This window comes from Lissotriton helveticus, chromosome 5_1, assembly GCF_964261635.1.
Source record: "Lissotriton helveticus chromosome 5_1, aLisHel1.1, whole genome shotgun sequence".
NCBI classification, from domain to species: Eukaryota; Metazoa; Chordata; class Amphibia; order Caudata; family Salamandridae; genus Lissotriton; species Lissotriton helveticus.
Genome location: NC_136065.1, coordinates 17822318 through 17839837, shown reverse-complemented (window position 1 = coordinate 17839837; position 17520 = coordinate 17822318). Strand labels below are relative to the sequence as shown.

The 17520-nt window shown below is 44.3% G+C and overlaps 1 protein-coding gene across 7 annotated transcripts in view; it reads left to right on the top strand.

The window, feature by feature from the left end:
* Nucleotides 1-17520, top strand: part of COL11A2 (collagen type XI alpha 2 chain) — a 363078-nt gene that overhangs the window by 137716 nt on the left and 207842 nt on the right. Inside the window, exons 6-12 of one of the 7 annotated variants that reach the window (XM_078641597.1) lie at nucleotides 352-477; nucleotides 2584-2829; nucleotides 5061-5204; nucleotides 10266-10451; nucleotides 12832-12891; nucleotides 14611-14652; nucleotides 16801-16863. In XM_078641597.1, the coding sequence (XP_078497723.1) occupies nucleotides 352-477; nucleotides 2584-2829; nucleotides 5061-5204; nucleotides 10266-10451; nucleotides 12832-12891; nucleotides 14611-14652; nucleotides 16801-16863 (867 nt within the window). Of the gene's footprint in view, nucleotides 1-351; nucleotides 478-2583; nucleotides 2830-5060; nucleotides 5217-10265; nucleotides 10452-12831; nucleotides 12892-14610; nucleotides 14653-16800; nucleotides 16864-17520 lie in introns of all 7 variants that reach the window. The other 6 variants (XM_078641592.1, XM_078641591.1, XM_078641593.1 and 3 more) reach the window with 6 other exon arrangements.

Here is a 17520-nt window from a genome sequence, read left to right as displayed (position 1 = left end):
AGTCATCCAGGTGTGCACTGGTTCTTTAGAAGATGGCGCACTTCCTTTTGGGGTGAAAGGCCTGCCATATGCCTTGTGTTGAGAAGGTGAGATTTGTCACCCTGGAGGTAGAGTGACTTTCCTAGACCACCCTGGGGTGTCTTGTTGATGCTAGAGCAGACCACCTAGGGTTCCTGAGTTAGGGAGCAGGAAAGGACCATGCTGGCTCATGGCTGGGGAAGACCCCTCTGGCTTTCTTGCCCTTCTAACCCCTCATGTTCAATCTCTTAATGTGCTAGAGTAACTGTCTCTGCCTGTGTATTTCTCTCCTCGAACCCCTGCCTCTCTTCTGCCCTCCGCTTCTGCTGCCAGGCTCAGTACACGGAAGAGGAGTCTGAATATTATGAATACCCGTACTATTATGACCACACCGACGATGGGACAGTGGCTCCACCGACGCTAGGGCCCGAAGCAGCAGAAAGAGCTGTGACTGAGCAGGTAACCCCTCAGCGAGGGTGGCACCGGGGCACCGGCCCCTGCGCGTCTGTCCGTCCAAGTGTTGTGTCTCCTAGGTTCATGCATTCCATCTCATTTCATGCTGTTCACTGTTAACGTTGTCATTGCCTCTTGTCACCTCTCAACAGGATCCAGAGTTGGAGCTTCTGACACCTGGAGGCCAAACTACTGGGGTCTACATTAGTGTCTGAGGGCTTCAGTGGGAGGACAGTGGGATCCCCCTCAGTCAAAATTCATGGAAAAACATAACATCCCATTTAGAGAGCTTGCCCCTAATCGCCCCACTAGATCTCACTCTTACCAGTCCACAATCTTGGGATGTCCCGAAAAGCACCATACAAACTCTCAGCAGTCCATGGGAGCCTCTCGCTACAGTTTGTGGCTCCGGTGTCCAGATACCCTGGGATCTGTGGTGTGACCTTCAAAAATTCAGGTATTTGTGGGTCTGGTACCAAACATTCTGTCATTTGTTGGGATGAAGTTGAACTCCCAACGTCTTGCGAATTGTGGAAATGGTAACTAATTATCCTGAGATTTGTCGATTTGATCTCCAGACATCCTGGAATTAGGGGCAGTGGTTTCCAAACATTTAGATACTTCTAGTTTGCAATCCATGGAATTTTGTTGCTAAACTTGCTCCGTTTCCCCATCTGGAACCCTCTTGAAATTCTAAAGATTTGAGTCTGCGGTACTCCAGAGACTTCAAGAATGAAATTCCTTTGAATCCCAGGATAAGTAATCCGGAATTTCCCTGCCCCTCAGTACTCATGCACGGAGATGCCCAGGACACCAGTTACCATATTAAAATCTCCTGGAGACAAATTCCACTGCTCCATGAAGGGATCGAGAGGAATGAATCTGAAAATACAACTAGGTGTACTTAAGTGCACGAGACACCTGCATAGTAGATAACGATAATGGATGCTACTACTCAACACTCATACATTTCCCTGTACAGCACCCCCTTACCTCAGTAGAGTCCAGAAATGTCTTGGACAAGATACATACATTTTGTAGAACATGGGTGTCCAGAGTGGTTGGGGGGCTGGCAGATTCTCAGGATAACTATTGACTACGGGCCTGTTTAAGATTTTGGCGGACGGGTTACTCAGTCACAACGGTGACAGATATCCCATCCTCCGAAATACAAGTCCCATTATTTTTCACAGGATTTATATTTCGGCGGATGGGATATCAGTCACCGTTGTGATGGAGTAACCCGTCCGTCAAGATCTAAATCAGGCCCTATGTTTATTATTGAGTTTAGATTAAATCCTTGCAAATGCATGTTAAGTGCTTATCCTAAAACTGAATGTGCATCTTGCCTCCTTGACCCCACCACGGTCACCCCCTTATCTAGAATGTACCCATGGGAAATCCTGTGCAGACATGTCCCTACTCAAGACATTCTCCAAATAAGACCATATGAATTACCGTAGATGGGAGTTGATAGGTGTATCCAGTGTTCATATATATATATATATATATATAAGCGTAAACCTCAGTCTATTCCATTCTCAGGATTCTTTATCCCTGTTGCATAGTTATAATTTTAGACCGACCCCTCCCACAGATCATATGTTTTCCTGGATGGAATTCCTGCTAGGAAATTCTGAGTTCTTCAATCTTTCCAGGAACTAGCATTGAATGGGTCAGAGCTGCCAGTAATACAGACTAGACACCTGGGACTTCATGGAATCTCCTGGCTGTTTTACTCAGGGTTTGCCCTTCCTTTTGAACACATCAACCATGGCATTGGCCTTGACCAGTCAGTGGCCTCCTTTGACTACAGTGGTTCACCTGGCAGAAAAGAGGAACTATGGGCATGGCTGTTGGGTAAAGGGCAGAAAGAATCTGTAGGCATCTTCTTTTGGGGTTAATCTGGGCTCATCACATGAGAAGCATTAATGTAGACCCCAGTCCGACCTCCTGCTGTTTTCCATCTCTTCTTCTGTTGTGTTCATCCATTGTCCTCTGTATTTATGCTCCTGTTTCTTGTTTTTCTCGCCTTGATTTTTTGTTTGGTCTGTATTTGTGCTGCTGCGTCACCATCCATCACCGTCCCGCCATTCTCCATCCGCCCACCAGAAATCCAAGGCAAATGGGGCCAAGGCCCGCAAGGAACCCGCGAAGCCGAAGCCTAAGCCTGCACCCGCTGCCAGCAAGAGCAACGGCAAGAGCAAAAATGGCAAGGTGGCCAGCCCCAAGGCCGCTGCTACGGCCAGGACACCGGCCAAGCGCCAGAGCCCAGTCAAAAATTCCCTGGGCAAAACCCAGCCCAGCAAAGCCCAGGCCACCAGCAAGCAGAGGAAGCAAACAAACGGTTACCAGCAGGTAGAGCAAAACATACCGTATACAGATCTTGCCGTGCGGGGCCCACGCTCCTGGCTCATGATCTGTCATACGCACACCATGGCAGACGAGAGATGTGTCCTGGCGCCAAGCCAAAAGAGACTCTTAGTCTGCACATGTGTGTCTCTCTCTCTGACTTTCCTGCCATCTCAATTCTGCCCAATGATCTTGCTTGCATCCATCAAACCGCGCCTCTCTCTTTTGGCACATTCATGCTTGGTCAGGCAAAATAAGTGGATCTGGAATCAAATAAAACCTTGGCCAGGTCTCTTTCCATGATGATGGATCCTTGAACGTCTTGTGATTGGTCCTAAGACCGGGTTTTCTGCTTTAGACTTGAGGTCCAAGTTTAGACCTAAAGTCTAACTTTATTAGTATTATAGTTAGTCTTTAGGTCTAAACTTAGACTTTTGGTCTAAGTTTACCTTTGTGAATCGAGCTATGTCTTTTATGAACTCCAGTGTGCATGTTTCTTAAGAAGTTATTCCTGATTCAGGGATCTTTTTCTTAGAAGAAGACCAATGTCTAAAGTCATAGGGTGGGAGTCTAGTGAAAATGACTTGGGGTTTTTAAGCACTATTCAGTAGTATTTATCAACAATTTTAAAACTGAAAAGAAAGAACTGGGTATCAAAGTTGGCAACTATGGCCTTTTAATTTTTAATTCAGTTTCAGGGCAAAGCAGCTACAACCAGCAACTCAAAATCAGCCACTACGATGTGTGGGCAACTGGAGACAGGACACCCAGGCTTTTTAGTGACCCGCTGTGCACTTGTCAGCGCATGCCAGGTGCTCAGTCTGAGATATTATCGCTGAGTAGATAGATGCTCTAGGAGCTAGGCTGAGCTGGGGTCAGGGGTTATGCTGAGATGAGTAGTAGTGCCTGTTATGCAGTAGCTGGTTGAGATCTGGTCAAATAGATGATCTCGTAAGGTGGCTTGGGGGCTATGTTAAGATGTAGTTAAATAATTTAGGACCAGGTCTAGTCCTTAAGCTGTGATGTAACATCATATGATTATAGATGTGGTCAAGTGACCACCTTGATGGAATGGATATACTGAGGGCCCGATTCACAAATGTAAAGTTAGACCAAAAGTCTAACTTCAGACCTGAAGTCTAACTTTACACCTAAAGTCTAACTTTACACCCGAAGTCTAAGTTTAAACCTGAAGTCTTAGGTTTAGATCTAAAGTCTAACTTAGACCAAAAGTCTAGCTTTACTACTTTTCAGTATCCGCAAAGGAAAGTTACCACTAGTAAGTTTACTACTAGTAAAGTTACAAGTAGTAATTTACCTTTGTGAATACCGAAGAGTAGTAAAGTTAGAGTTTTGGTCTAAGTTAGACTTTTGGTCTAACTTTATCTTTGTGAATTGGGTCCTGAGAAGGGATCTAGCGGCTATGTTGAGAAATGAGGCAGATGCATAGGTTAAGATGTAGTTTAGAGTGCAAGTTAAACTAGGAAGTTGCGACTATGCTTAGATGTAATCACGTAGCCTACTTATATTGTGGCCTAATGTCTACGGTGAGAGTGACATAGTGTCTATGTTAAGATGTTGTTGATGGATAGATTGAGATCTGATTGTCTAGTAGCTGGATTGTGATGTGCCTGGTTAGGAATCTAAGGTCTAATGTATTCTGAGGATTGTAGTTTAATGGGGACAGTGAGACACAAAGACTTTGTCCTCTCTGCCTTGTATGTCATTTTCTCAGGGAGTCGGTTCACCTGTGTCTGAAATACCACTGCTGACTCAAAGGATTTTGATGGGTCAGCAGAAAATAAGGCCTAAAAAATGGTGTGAACCTAGATATAGGGTACTTGCATCATGGAGAAATGGGGTTAGTCCAAGGTTTAGTTAGTTTTGTGGCATTTGCTTATTTTGCCCTTCTTCCTGCTATGAATGTGCCCCAAAAGGGATTTAAAGAGATTCCCAACCAGGTCCTTCCATGACTGATCTGTTATCCCCTCCCCGTGGTGTATAACGATGATCCGACATGGCGCTAAGCAGGCCTGAGCTGCAGCCTTCCTCCCCCTCGCCGCTGGGGAGTGAAGTTGGGATAACTCACTAACGCTTGTCTTTTTTTATTTCCAAACTCTTTTCTCTCCATCCTTGTGCTCATCTCTCTTCTCCATGGTGATTGTTGAAATGATCTGCTTCTGCTTGGGCTATCTCCTTCTGCCTTCCGCTCCCCAACGTGCGCCCCCCTCGCCAAGGACCTAGCCTTAGTCACGACGGAGGTACCGTCAGTGGTGGTGGAGGACCTGGAGTACACACTCCCTCCTGAGGAGGAAGCGAATGGTGGTGGGGAGGAAGATCCCACACAGGAAGTCCTAACTTCCCACCCTTCTACGCCTCAGGTGATCGCTGAGGTAACTTGGCTGAGAAAGGAGCACTCGGCCAGCTCTTTTAAGGTTGGGAGGGAAGGCATGTTGCAAGGGTGGAGTCTGCACAGAGTCTGCGTGCATGAGAGTCACACGCATGTTCATTGTGCAGTCTACTTTGTTTTTCCTGATTCTGTACCTTCTGGACACTGTTTCTTAGTGTGGTTGCATGTTGATTGTTGTTTATAGGTTCCAAGTGGGGCCTTTTTGTTGTCCGGTAGACCTGCTGTGTTTTGGCATGCAGTCATCCTAACTTGTTGCTAATTATTGCATAAAGTGATCTATTGTCGACTAACTTGGTAACTTTTGGGTTTGAATTGTTCCTTTGCGGAACACTAAGAGCACTGGAAATCCATTGACCACTTACCTGGAAAAAGCATCAGTTGAGAGCATGATGTCCGGCTGCCCCTTGAGTTCTGACTCGTGTACTAGGCCAATAGTTGATCAATGTCCTTGCCCCCAGGGGTTATTTTCACCTCATCTCCAAACCACACTTCCTACTGAAGTAAGGGGCTCAAATGGTGACAACTTTGCTATTTTCATTCTCCAAAGATGTGTCTGTCTTTGGGGGCAAGTCGACTTATCTAAAAGAGAGACTGCGTAGGGCGAGGGCACAAGGACACCCTTAGTGCATTCATCCGAACCATCTCCCGAACTTGGCCCTTCGTTCCTTCACTCAGAGGCCCTGCCTGATGATTGGCTGGATGCAGACTTTGGTTCAATGGCTTATTCTTGTTTATCCTCTAAGGGCCTTGCCCTCTCTGTAGACAAACGCTATGAAGTGAGAGGTCATCAAGCCTGTCTGAAGGTCCCTCCATGGTTAGAGTGAACCAGAGTTTGCTTCCTCCTTAATACCCATCACAATATTGGGGTCTTTATGGCTCCTAGGAGTGGAACAGGTAAGGGCAGAGGATTCTGGGTAATTCCTTCATCCTCAAACAGTGTTTCCTTTGCTCCATGTTAATCAGATAAAAACCCCTCAACTTCTTTACTGTTTCGCCAACTCTATTCCTTTCTGCTTAAACACTACATAAAGGCCGATGGGAGCAGCAATATTAGGCCCCCCAGATCGCAGGCATTAGGCATGAGTTGCCACACATTAGAAATAAGTATTTCCCATTATCTGACTCGATGACCCAATGCCCTGTAATAGACCCGTACTCAACGGCCCCATTGACTATAGCGGATTCTTACTCAATACCTGCTTCAATGGCCCCATTGACTATAACTGATTCTTTCTCAATAACTGATTCAATTGCCCCTCTGACTATAACAGATTCTTACTCAAAACCAGCTTCAACTGCCCCATTGACTATAAAAGATTCTTACTCAATACCTGCTTCAACGGCCCCATTGACTATAACTGATTCTTTCTCAATACCTGCTTCAATGGCCCCACTGACTATAAAAGATTCTTACTCAATACCTGCTTCAACGGCCCCATTGACCATAACCGATTCTTACTCAATACCTGCGTCAATGGCCCCATTGACTATAACAGATTCTTACTCAATACCTGCTTCAATGGCCCCATTGACTATAACAGATTCTTACTCAATACCTGCTTCAACGGCCCCATTGACCATAACCGATTCTTACTCAATACTTGCGTCAATGGCCCCATTGACTATAACAGATTCTTACTCAATACCTGCTTTAATGGCCCCCCTGACTATAACAGATTCTTACTCAATACCTGCTTCAACGGCCCCATTGACTATAACTGATTCTTTCTCAATACCTGCTTCAATGGCCCCATTGACTATAACAGATTCTTACTCAATACCTGCTTCAACGGCCCCATTGACCATAACCGATTCTTACTCAATACCTGCGTCAATGGCCATTGACTATAACAGATTCTTACTCAAAACCAGCTTCAACTGCCCCATTGACTAAAAAAGATTCTTATTCAATACCTGCTTCAACGGCCCCATTGACTATAACAGATTCTTACTCAATACTTGCTTCAACAGCCCTATTGACTATAACTGATTCTTTCTCAATACCTGCTTCAATGGCCCCACTGACTATAAAAGATTCTTACTCAATACCTGCTTCAACGGCCCCATTGACTATAACTGATTCTTTCTCAATACCTGCTTCAATGGCCCCACTGACTATAAAAGATTCTTACTCAATACCTGCTTCAACGGCCCCATTGACCATAACCGATTCTTACTCAATACCTGCGTCAATGGCCCCATTGACTATAACAGATTCTTACTCAATACCTGCTTCAATGGCCCCATTGACTATAACAGATTCTTACTCAATACCTGCTTCAACAGCCCTATAGACTATAACAGATTCTTACTCAATACTTGCTTCAACGGCCCCATTGACTATAACTGATTCTTTCTCAATACCTACTTCAACGGCCCCATTGACTATAATAGATTCTTACTCAATTCCTGCGTCAAAGGCACCATTGACTATAACAGATTCTTACTCAATACCTGCATAAAAGGCACCATTGACTATAACAGATTCTTACTCAATACCTGCTTCAACAGCCCTATTGACTATAACAGATTCTTACTCAATACTTGCTTCAACGGCCCCATTGACTATAACTGATTCTTTCTCAATACCTACTTCAATGGCCCCATTGACTATAATAGATTCTTACTCAATTCCTGCGTCAAAGGCACCATTGACTATAACAGATTCTTACTCAATACCTGCATAAAAGGCACCATTGGCTATAACAGATTCTTACTCAATACCTGCTTCAATGGCCCCACTGACTATAAAAGATTCTTACTCAATACCTGCTTCAACGGCCCCATTGACCATAACCGATTCTTACTCAATACCTGCGTCAATGGCCCCATTGACTATAACAGATTCTTACTCAATACCTGCTTCAATGGCCCCATTGACTATAACAGATTCTTACTCAATACCTGCTTCAACAGCCCTATTGACTATAACAGATTCTTACTCAATACTTGCTTCAACGACCCCATTGACTATAACAGATTCTTACTCAAAACCAGCTTCAACTGCCCCATTGACTATAAAAGATTCTTACTCAATACCTGCTTCAACGGCCCCATTGACTATAACTGATTCTTTCTCAATACCCGCTTCAACAGCCCTATTGACTATAACTGATTCTTTCTCAATACCTGCTTCAATGGCCCCACTGACTATAAAAGATTTTTACTCAATACCTGCTTCAACGGCCCCATTGACTATAACTGATTCTTTCTCAATACCTGCTTCAATGGCCCCACTGACTATAAAAGATTCTTACTCAATACCTGCTTCAACGGCCCCATTGACCATAACCGATTCTTACTCAATACCTGCGTCAATGGCCCCATTGACTATAACAGATTCTTACTCAATACCTGCTTCAACGGCCCCATTGACCATAACCGATTCTTACTCAATACTTGCGTAAATGGCCCAATTGACTATAACAGATTCTTACTCAATACCTGCTTCAATGGCCCCCCTGACTATAACAGATTCTTACTCAATACCTGCTTCAACAGCCCCATTGACTATAACAGGTTCTTACTCAATACCTGCTTCAATGGCCCCATTGACTAAAACAGATTCTTACTCAATACCTGCGTCAATGGCCCCATTGACTATAACCGATTCTTACTCAATACCTGCTGCAATGGCCCCATTGACTATAACAGATTCTTACTCAATACCTGCTTCAACGGCCCCATTGACCATAACAGATTCTTACTCAATACCTGCGTCAATGGCCCCATGAATATTAATAATTTAATTTAAAAATAGATTATTTGTTAAGTTTGTAGTTTACTAGTAAACCTTAGATAATTCATATACATTCAAGTACAAGAATTATTTCAAATTAAAATGCATCTCCAAAGAAGGGTTGGTTTTAAATAGAAATACCTTCGAAAATTTGATGAGAGTTAATTCAGTACAATTTACTGTATTGTTAATCTAAACCTCCTCGCTGTAGCTAACCACACGTTTCATAAATGGCCAACCATGAAACCTTCGATTCTGTGAAGTTTTTTTAGAATCAGGTAGAAGATTCCACAATGTTTCATGGCCTCCTCCACATTATCTACAACTCAGCAACTTTTGTAAGGATGTATTTTATTTAATCAAAGATTTCCAACTTGTCTAAATGTAAAGTGGGAAGGGTTGTTTGGTTCAACAGCAGCATCTTGATATTTGAACCTAGCGTTAAACCTGCAGAAGATACAATGTTATTAGTATCACGGTTCATCCTCCGCGTGTTATACAATAACAGTAACCCCCATTGTCCAACTCCTCATAAACCCCCTTGACCTTAATAGTCTTACTCATCACTCGGCTAGTTAATGACTTCAAAACGTCTCCCTTGATACCTGCATGAGTGACTCCTATGGACTTCACTCACCTTAAAACCCTCCTAACGTACTCATTACCACTTGGAGCACTGTACAAGTTTGACTGAACATTTGTCCCAAGTTCTTTTAAGCCTGTGTCTGCAGAAAAACACAAAATTGTTCTGCTGGAGGGCCCTGGGCACCTGATGTTGTTTTTTCTCATTTCTATGCTCTGTGGAGTTGCCGCCTCTTCATTGAGGAACTGAGCAGGAGCAACTGCAAGCTACTTGCCCTGATCTCCGACACAACCTCTCCAGCCACTGACTCTAGATGTACAACTCAATGGACTTCTCTAGCAAACAATTTAGGTGCCCACTGCATGCATGAGAGTCAAAGATGGGTCCAACCTTTGAGCCTCTTGCCCGTAACCTAATACCATTCTCTACTTTGTCATGAAGAAGGGCATTCCATTTCATGCCTCCTGGTGTCACCGTAGAGGTTCTTTCAGTGCCTCTGTTGCTCAAGGGTTGCATGCTGTCAGATAGCTGTTATCGCATGTGTCGGTGACCAGCCCCACTATCTGTCTGTGATGCCTTCCAGCATGCCCCACTCCACACACCCAAGATGGAACATCTCTACCCTTGGCCCAGAACTCTTCCTCATGTCTTCCACAGTTGACTTGTGCTTTTTCTTCCCTTCCCGTCTTCTCTGCCTCCTCCGCTTGAAGGAGGAGGAGCTCAGCCCGCCACCAGTTGTCAAAGGCGACGACGGGTTCGTGGAGGAGTACGTCACAGGCGAGGAGGCACCCACAGCCACGCAGGATTACGAGTACATCTATAAGGACTATAACGAAGCTACGGCGCACACAGACCTGGGGCCCGCCCTATCTGCAGAGACCCCGGAGAGTGGAGGTGTAAGTGCATCTGCTGGAGGACAATGGGGAATGAAGGACAATAGGTTGCCCCAGAGATAGGTCAAGCACCGGAAGTGGGGAGGAGCGTTCGAGCATGGGTGAGACAAACAATGAGAACATTGGCTAGATCCCAAGGATAGAACCCCAAGTTAATGCCATCTTAGGAAATGGGATTGAAGGCATGGTTAGGCCCGGGAAGAAGGCCGAAGGTTGGTAGTTACATGGCCAGACCCCGCGTATTCCACCATGAGAGATGGGAGCAAAGCATTATGATCTCGCTATCAACCATCGTCTGTGGGGAACAATCTGAGTCCTCTTGTCTGTTGAGTGTCCTTGTGTCACGTCTCTGTGTTCTATACTTCTTTAATGTTTCCTCCAGTTCTGGTTTTTCCTGTAGTGTGCCGTATTAGGCAGCTCTGTCCAGCAGAAAACGTACTTAAACTAGATCAATGTTGATACAGAGCTTTTTAAAAAGAAGTCTACCTTTTGCTTGGAAAGACCTGACCATATTAACACTATTGGTCCTGGTAAACTAGGCAAATCAAATATTTTTTCAGCGTGTGCCTAAGTGTTCTAATCTGTTAATTGTCCTCTTCCAAGTAACTCCCTCTTCATTCTGCAGAGTCAAACTTCCTCCAATAAATATCTTTGTTCCAGGATAGCATACACCCCTGTGCTTTGCAGTGTCTACTTATCATCTTGTGTGATGCAACTTCCTATCCTACTTCCCTTCTTGAACAATGTCACCTCCTGCCCTGTGTTATGTCTCATTCGGTCTTATGTATTGTCTCTTCCTAGTTTATTAACCCATGTTGTGTTTTTCAGGTTCACTAACGACTCAGTTTTCTATGTTTAGGGTCATTCCATTTGTAATCGTGTTTGTCTTATGAGAGTGTTTTGTTGTAGGGCAGATTCTCCGGATCTGTCCAGTTGTCTGATTTATTTCTAAAACCAAATATTGAATATGTGCACTTGTCCTGTTTTTTATGTCAGTGTGTCTGCTGTCTTTCTTTGTAGGGCTCCTGGCAGGCATATCACTGGTGTCATCCCAAACATTATGCGACTCATTCACCTGAATAGTTTGTGACACTCATCCCAGAAAGGGGCAGCGGGCATGACTGCAATATTGCAATATGTTTGAATTTCGCATTCTGCTTAAATCAGACCGAATGTACTGATGTCCCACATAGCCCCATGATGTCATCAATGTGCAAGAAACAGGTATCCTTGACCATTATGACATTATCACCGGCTCTGTGAAGACATCGTTCATCGGCTGGTGGCCGATAGACATTGCTGCAATGTCATGTCTATGGCGAGCTCCCCAGCAGCAGCGGCACTGTGGCTAGTACCAAGCCAGAAAAGAAGATGGGGTGGCGTCATCAGCAGCATGGCCTGGGTTTAATTCGAGGGACATCAAGATTCCGCAGACAAAGGGTCACCATTGTGGTGGACGATGGTAACCCTACGAATCTGATGTCGCTATTGTTAACACTTCGAAGGCTCCTGACTTTTCGATGTTAACAACAGCTCTCGAGGCCAGAAGGTGTGTATTTCCCCCAGATCACTCCTACTCTGGGTGTGGAAGGCATTGTGGCCAGGCAGCGAGGCTATTGAATATACAAATTCTAGGGAGAATGGAGAGTCAACGTTCCAACATGTGGCAAAGCTTCACCACCCAAGAGGATTCTATCCAAAGTTCATTTTAAATACTTGGGATATAGGGTCCCGATTCACAAAGGTAAATTTAGGCCAAAAGTCTATGCTTAGAACTGAAGTCTAAGTTAGACCTAAAATCTAACTTTACTACTAGTAAAGTTAGATTTTAGGTCTAAACTTTGAATTCAGGTCTAAACTTAGACTAAAAGTCTAACTTTACTACTAGTAAAGTTAGACGTTAGGTCTAAACTTAGACCTCAGGTCTAAACTTAGACTAAAAGTCTAACTTTACTACTAGTAAAGTTATAAAAGTCTAACTTTACTACTAGTAAAGTTAGACCTCGGGTCTAAACTTAGACCTCAGGTCTAAACATAGACTTTTGTGAATCAGGCTCAAAATCTGTCAGCCTCTGAACTGAGCAGTCTCTGACTGCAGGAAGTGAATTCTCCACCCGGCACTCATTCATGACCCCACCAGGATCTAGAACGAGTCCAGACTCCTCACAATCACCTGTTTCCTCCAGATATGTGAGGCCAGGTCAGGCATGGGTGATGGACACTTTGCTCTGTGCTTGAACATTGACTCCCATTTTAGAAGCTGGTGGGTAGTAGTGGGAGCAGTGGAGGGCATTTTTGGGGTGTGTGGTGTCTTTGCTTATTCCCATGACAAGTGATGTATTGACTGGTCCCCTCTTTGCGGTTACATGTGTGTTTCCCACAGGCTAGCGCAGGGGCGAGAGGGCAGAAGGGCGACAAGGGGGAGCCGGCTGTCGTAGAACCGGTGAGTAACTTCATCAGTTAGCGTTGAGTTGTTTTATTGTTGTTGTTTGTTGCTGACTGCACGAACATCTACTAGATGGAGCTTTTGCTGGCCATTCCCACTATATAAATATACACATTCATGCACCCACATTACAAATGCACACACTGTCATTACGCGGTATATACACATGCTCTCCGCAAAGTACATGCCACATGCACACACTGAACACGCTATACATGAATACACCCTCTCAACATGCTATACATGCACGCATTCTCAACACGCTGCATGTGCACAGATCTTTTCAACATACTGTTTAAAGCTACAAGTACACATTGTCTACCATCCCAGATGATAGAACGAAAGACACCTGCAGTCAGGAACTCTTTGGCTCCTCGCTCCTGCTCAGTGCTTCTGATTCCATGGTAGTAAGGAGCAAAGAGCCCCATTTATGTTTTGGCAGATGGAGTAATCTCTGTTAGCCTGGCGGAGGACTTAAAGTCAGCCAGGCTGAGGCTACTCTGCCCGCCAAATTTAGAAATGACAGCCAAGCCGGTGGACTCACTGCAATTTCTATCAATGCTGTTTAAAGTTTGGTGCTCTACTGAGACGTCCATCAAACTTATGTTTTCTATTTATTTTCAAAAAGAAAATCCTGAAGCGGGATTTTCTTTTTGAAAGTAACAAAAAATGCTCACCTCGACATGGGAGGTACCAACCATGTCGAGGGGACCATTAAGCAGTTTCCACTGCCCCTTACCACATGGGTTTTCCTGGCGGTGATGGGCAGTGAAAACTAGCCTCTAATTCTGCCCATCTAAATTAGATGGGGAATTAGAGATCCACCTCCGGTGGCCCTTAATCTGTTGGACCGCCGGAGGGGTTTAATCACGGCAGAGATGGAGTAGTCTCTGCCGTGATTAAACCACAGATCAGTCTGCATTTAAATCGGACAGGCAGCCCACAGTCTTGTTGGAATTGGTACTCCGTCGATGTATCCATACGCCAAAATGTAAATCAGGCATATAGTGTTTTTACTTGGCACTGCCTGGGCACACACCTGCTCTCACCCCCTTTGGTTCTACACCTCTGATGGCACCATGTTACCCATCAAGACTTAGGGCCTAATTTAGATCTTGGCGGACAGGTTACTTCATCACAATGGTGACGGATATCCCATCCACTGAAATATAAATCCCATTGTATCCTATCGGATTGTTACTCCGTCACAACGGTGACGGATATCCCTTCCACTGAAATATAAATCCCATTGTATCCTATCGGATTGTTACTCAGTCACAATGGTGACGGATATCCCTTCCACTGAAATATAAATCCCATTGTATCCTATCGGATTGTTACTCAGTCACAATGGTGACGGATATCCCATCCACTGAAATATAAATCCCATTGTATCCTATCGGATTGTTACTCCGTCACAACGGTGACGGATATCCCTTCCACTGAAATATAAATCCCATTGTATCCTATCGGATTGTTACTCAGTCACAATGGTGACGGATATCCCTTCCTCTTAACTATAAATCCGATTATATCCTCTGGGATTTATATTTCGGCGGACAGGATGCCCGTCACCATTGTGATGTAGTAATCCATCCACCAAGATCTAAATTAAGCCCTTAGTCATAGTCTGTTTATTGATGGAAAAGGATCTTCTCAGACTCACCTTTGACTCTCCTGGTGTTCCATAATAACATTTACTTTTTTCGTCCCCAGGGAATGTTGGTGGAGGGCCCACCAGGCCCTGAGGGTCCTGCGGTAAGTTTTAATTTGAATAAACATAGTTTTTCACACACTCTGTCCTAATACTTCATCTTCTTTCTTCTCTTTTAAATTGTGGCACTTGATTAACCAGTAGATGGACTCATCATAAGCAGAAATGGGGTTCAAGCGAGCCTGCCAGCTTCTTCCGTAACAATCCTCTTTCAGTGCCACCGCCTTTCGGAGACTTATGTGCTTTTACCCAGCAGTGCTCATATTGTCTGCACCTCGTTGGATACCCTGTTTGTGTTTCTCCGTAGTGCTCCCCTATTGATGTTTATAAAAACTAGATTGCCAAACAATGAGGCAGGTAAAGCTCAGATCTCCCCCAAACTCAAAACAGCCTAGCTTAGTTTATATGAAGAACCCCAAGTTTAGACCTGGTAGCGTGGCGCAAGCAGAAAGGCCCTCCTCTGAGAAAATGGGATGTTGTGCACAGAAAGCAACATCAAAACAACCGTAAAGTTAGAAAATAAAGATGACAAAATTTACTAGCCACTTTACTTAGTAAGAGTTATTTTTTATGATTAAAATGAAACAAACATGAAGTAAACCCAATGTAGAGATCTGAAGTAGTTAAGATTTTTTTTTTAATTGGAAGCAGTCTTTGGAAATACAAACGTAAACAACCCATTGAACTGTCCTGTGTGCTTGGCAGTGATGTGTTTGTGTTTTGGCGCTGAAACAAAGCACGGCCTTTGTGGCAATGCTGTCCTTTAAAAATGCAGGTTCCCTCACAGTGAGCATCCTGTTTGAAATGTTAACAGTGATAAAAAAAATGGACTGGTTTTCATGGTGCTCCTGAAGCCCCCATATATTCAGGGAAAGCTCCTTGGCTGCATGGTTTGCACCCACTTCTAGACAGGGCCGCAGCGTAAAGGGTGGTCCCCACTGTTCATCATGGTTCTTCTTGCAGTCAGATGAGGCGGTCTCTTTACTTTGGATGTTCCTCTCTTTTCTATTTGGGAACGAGTTCCAACAGCATGGAGGCTTCTTCCATTAAGCTCCTGGACTTTTGTAGGTTTGGGTTTTACTAGTGTATGGATTAAATGTGCCCATGCTGCATGTGTTTGCACATTAGAAAATAGGCCTATTGGCTTTGCCAATACTTGTATGAGGCTGGGTTTTGTCGCCCTCTGAGTAGACTTTCAAGGCCAGACATGAGGGATGAAGCAGGAGACAGTGCTCCTTGGTCCTTTGACAGACAGACAGGAATTATTTTAAGCAGAGCATCTTCCCGTTTCTCAGTCACAAATAGTTCTCTGTTTTGAGAGCGGGAGCAGGAGTTTTTGTTAGGTGGACCTAACTATGTTATGGGTAGTCTTTCCTTCATGTTAACCGTAGACTAGAATGTACATGCAATAGATGTGAGAACGTTGTGGCTGCTGGGCGGTTCCAGATCGGCTGCCATCTCTGGAGTGGAGCCTTGCCAGGAGCTGTTGCTGGTGCAGTTGAACAACCTAACAGATGTGTTGGATTTGAGCAACTGTCCGAGGGTGTTCTTTGACATAACACCCTTATTTGGATTTTGACTTAGACGCATCTGTCTGTTTGCTGTATGTTGCAGCTGACTTTGAAAATGTCAGTAATGCCACATAAACAGCTAAAACAGGTTTCAAGTTTCAGTCAAAGTCAAATGCAGTTATGGACTGTTTAGCAGGCCCAAACTACCTGCATTCAAAAATATAAACCATCAAAAAACCAACAAATCAACAGATCCATGGGAAAACATGAACAAAAGATGAATTTACTTACTGCGGAAATCTACTTAAATCCCCTATTGATGGTCCTCTTTTGGGGTACACCGTTTCTGTTCGTTCCATAGGGCCTCCCAGTTGTCATTCTATAGGTATCTTTTATTGTAGTTTCTTAATTTATGTCCAATATATATATATTTTTTTTTGTTGTTGTCTGTTTGTGTTCCCCTATTGGCATTCCTCTAGGTTTGTTGAATACGCTTCTTCCTTTCTTACTGCTCCATTTTGAACTGCCTTTAACAGTGTATGTTATTTTTGATCCTCTCTGATATCCCCTGTTTGTGTTCCTCATTTTGTGTTCCTAAACTGGTGTTCCTTTTCTTCTTTCCCCCTCCCTCACTCTAGCTCAAGATGTCTCTCTTAATTCACCTTTTCCCTTTATTTTCAGGGTCTGACTGGTCCGCCAGGCAACAGCGGAGCTCCGGGACCAACTGGCGATCCTGGTGAGAGGGTAAGTGGAAGATGGTGCTTCATGGCTTACAAAACCTCACTGCCTTATAGGGTGGTATTGACTGGTGTTGCACAGTTGTGGTCAAATGACTTAATGGGAGCCCACTGGGTGGAATATTGACACCAAAGAAATCCATGAAATTGCATGCGACTATGAGGTGCAAAATGGCCCTCTCTAAGAAAGAGGAGTCAGGAAAATGTTGCAATAGACCCCAGTCAGCACAAAATGAGGCAGTCTGTGTAATCTTCGGGAGAAATCCCACATTCACTGGTTACGTAAACAGAATAGGATGCTGCTTCTGGCCCTGATAATTGACCAAGCCCATGATGAGTCCCAATTCTGGTTCTGACCTTCTGAAATCTTTCAGTCTGGCGATATTGTCTCACGGGGCTAACATTTCATCAGTTTAGATTCCCATGTTAGAAATTCTCTGACCTATCGTTGAGCCTCCATGGGGTGTTGACGCTGCAATTCCACCTCCCTCTGTGGCTCCAGGCTCTCGCTGATGGTCAAGGCTTCCATTTGTGGCTGGTTGCTTGGCATGCGAGTCCACAAGCCGTGTTGAGAGCATGGGATTCTAATGAGGAAGGATCTCTCTAAGGACTCATACCGCTTTGTATATGTGACGTTGTCCTCCTCTGTCTCTCCCCTGTCTCT